General features: G+C 41.7%; 1 gene segment (V, D, J or C); it reads left to right on the forward strand.

Annotated features, from left to right (window-relative positions):
- The first annotated feature begins 202 nt into the window (after positions 1 to 202).
- Positions 203 to 1,005, forward strand: LOC115156956 (T cell receptor alpha variable 5-like). The segment is given in 2 exon segments: positions 203 to 424; positions 538 to 1,005. Coding segments are annotated over 2 exon segments (414 nt in total).
- The last annotated feature ends 963 nt before the right edge of the window (positions 1,006 to 1,968 follow it).

The following is a 1,968-nucleotide window of genomic DNA, read 5'->3' on the forward strand; positions in this document are numbered from 1 at the left end:
AAACAGCATCAGCCAAGGAGAACAGGCACAACAGGATAACAGGATCTGAATAGTAACAAACTAGAACCGTAGACTGACTGAGCAGAGATTACGATATGGAACAGGTTTCAGCTGGTAGGGATCTGCTCTGACTCCAGCACACCTGTCTCCACCCACACAATCACACACACACAGAGAGAGAGGGAAAGGGAGAGACTACTGGGGGAGTGACGGCAGGAGCAGATGTGACACTGTTAATCTGAATAAAGAGAGAACCTGTGTGGATCTGGAGATCTCCTCTGCTGAAGTAACACTGTAATACAGTGCTACAGTAAAACTTTGCAGATTAAGTTGGGTTGGAGTATTCAGCTTCTGTTGAGCTATTAGTCAGTTGGACTTCCAACCATGTTGTTCATTTGTTCAATTATTATGTTCTCAGCAATAGGTAAGTTATATACCACTTTCAAAGTAACGTCTTATTTTCTATTTTGAATTTTTTTATTTCATTTTTTTATTTCATTTAAAAATGACTCAATGTTCATCTCTTCCCATTTGCAGGTGACACCTATGAGCAGACTATCGAGCCAAACCAACATGAAGTGTATGCAGAAGTGGGTAGTAATATTCTTCTTTCCTGCAACTACTCCTCAGCAAACTATCTACTCTGGTATAAACAGTCTCCAGGATCAGCTCCCCAATACCTTCTGCTCATCCCGCACTTCCCTGGGACAGGACAGAGAGCTGATTCTCTTGACTCTCGCATCTCTGGTAAACTGAACAAAGAGAAGACTCGTGTGGATCTAGATATCACCTCTGCTGAAGTGACAGACTCTGCTCTGTACTACTGTGCTCTGAGGCCCACAGTGACAGGAAACCCAGAAACACTGTACAAAAACCTAACATCGTCTAAGAGAGTATTTCTACATTTCTAGACACAGGAGACCGGTGTAATTGCATAGTTGTGATGTCTTCACTATTATTCTACAATGTAGAAAATAGTAAAAATAAAGAAAATTCCTTCAATGAGGAGGTGTGTCCAAACTTTTGACTGATACTTGCTTAATTAATTTAAATAATATTATAGTGTTTCTATTCCATGAAAAACGAAACCCTCAGGGTTTCCGTTAGGATGGAATGGAAAATATGGCACTGTACAGCTGCATTTTGAAAGAGTATTTTTATCATTATTTTATTAACAAAATGTGTTTATTTGTTTATTAGGCTACTGTGCAATCTACAATACATACTGTAGTAAACATGGGAGAGTGCCTAATTCCTTACATAAGGGAGAGCAAGCCATGTCTGTACTACAGAATGCAGGGCATGTAGGAGACCGGGGTACAAATCCCTCTGGGTTTCTGTTAGGATGGAAAGGAAAATATGGCGCTGTACAACGTGATGTCCGGCAGTACAGTACTGGGGTATTTAGCTAAAGATTCCATGTGTCGTGCTTGTCACAGAGCAGCGCGAAACAGTGCTAAAATAGTTGTAGGCTTCTGCTTCTAACTTCAATATGCTCTGGACAAACCTAACTTGATTATTTAGCAGACATCACTTGCTTATATTCAATCAAAACATATCTTAAGAATATCATGGAATAGTTTAACATTTTTGTTTCTCCATGCTTGTCTCAGAACAGCTCGAAATTGTGCTGAAATAGACAGCCACAGCGAGAAGGCTATGTATTCTGTGCCCACTCATGGTATCTCTCTTCGGGTTACACATCCTTGGAATGGCAGAACACTATAAAGGTCCGGGCGCACCTTGCTTAGCCTGGTGAGCAGTTGGTCAAGTTCTGTTGTCAGAAGAGGAATGGAAATGTCAGGGTGAACCAAAAACCTGACGATCCCGCCACGTATGTTGCCTCTGCCTGTCGGAGGTGGAGATACACAGCTCACAGGTGTGCCTGGCATGGATTGTGACTCCATCTCATTACTCACCCTTTTCAATGCGTGAGTGAGTCAATGACTGTTCAAGCCATTGACTCAC

The sequence above is a fragment of the Salmo trutta genome, chromosome 21 (assembly GCF_901001165.1).
Source record: "Salmo trutta chromosome 21, fSalTru1.1, whole genome shotgun sequence".
Classification (NCBI taxonomy): domain Eukaryota; kingdom Metazoa; phylum Chordata; class Actinopteri; order Salmoniformes; family Salmonidae; genus Salmo; species Salmo trutta.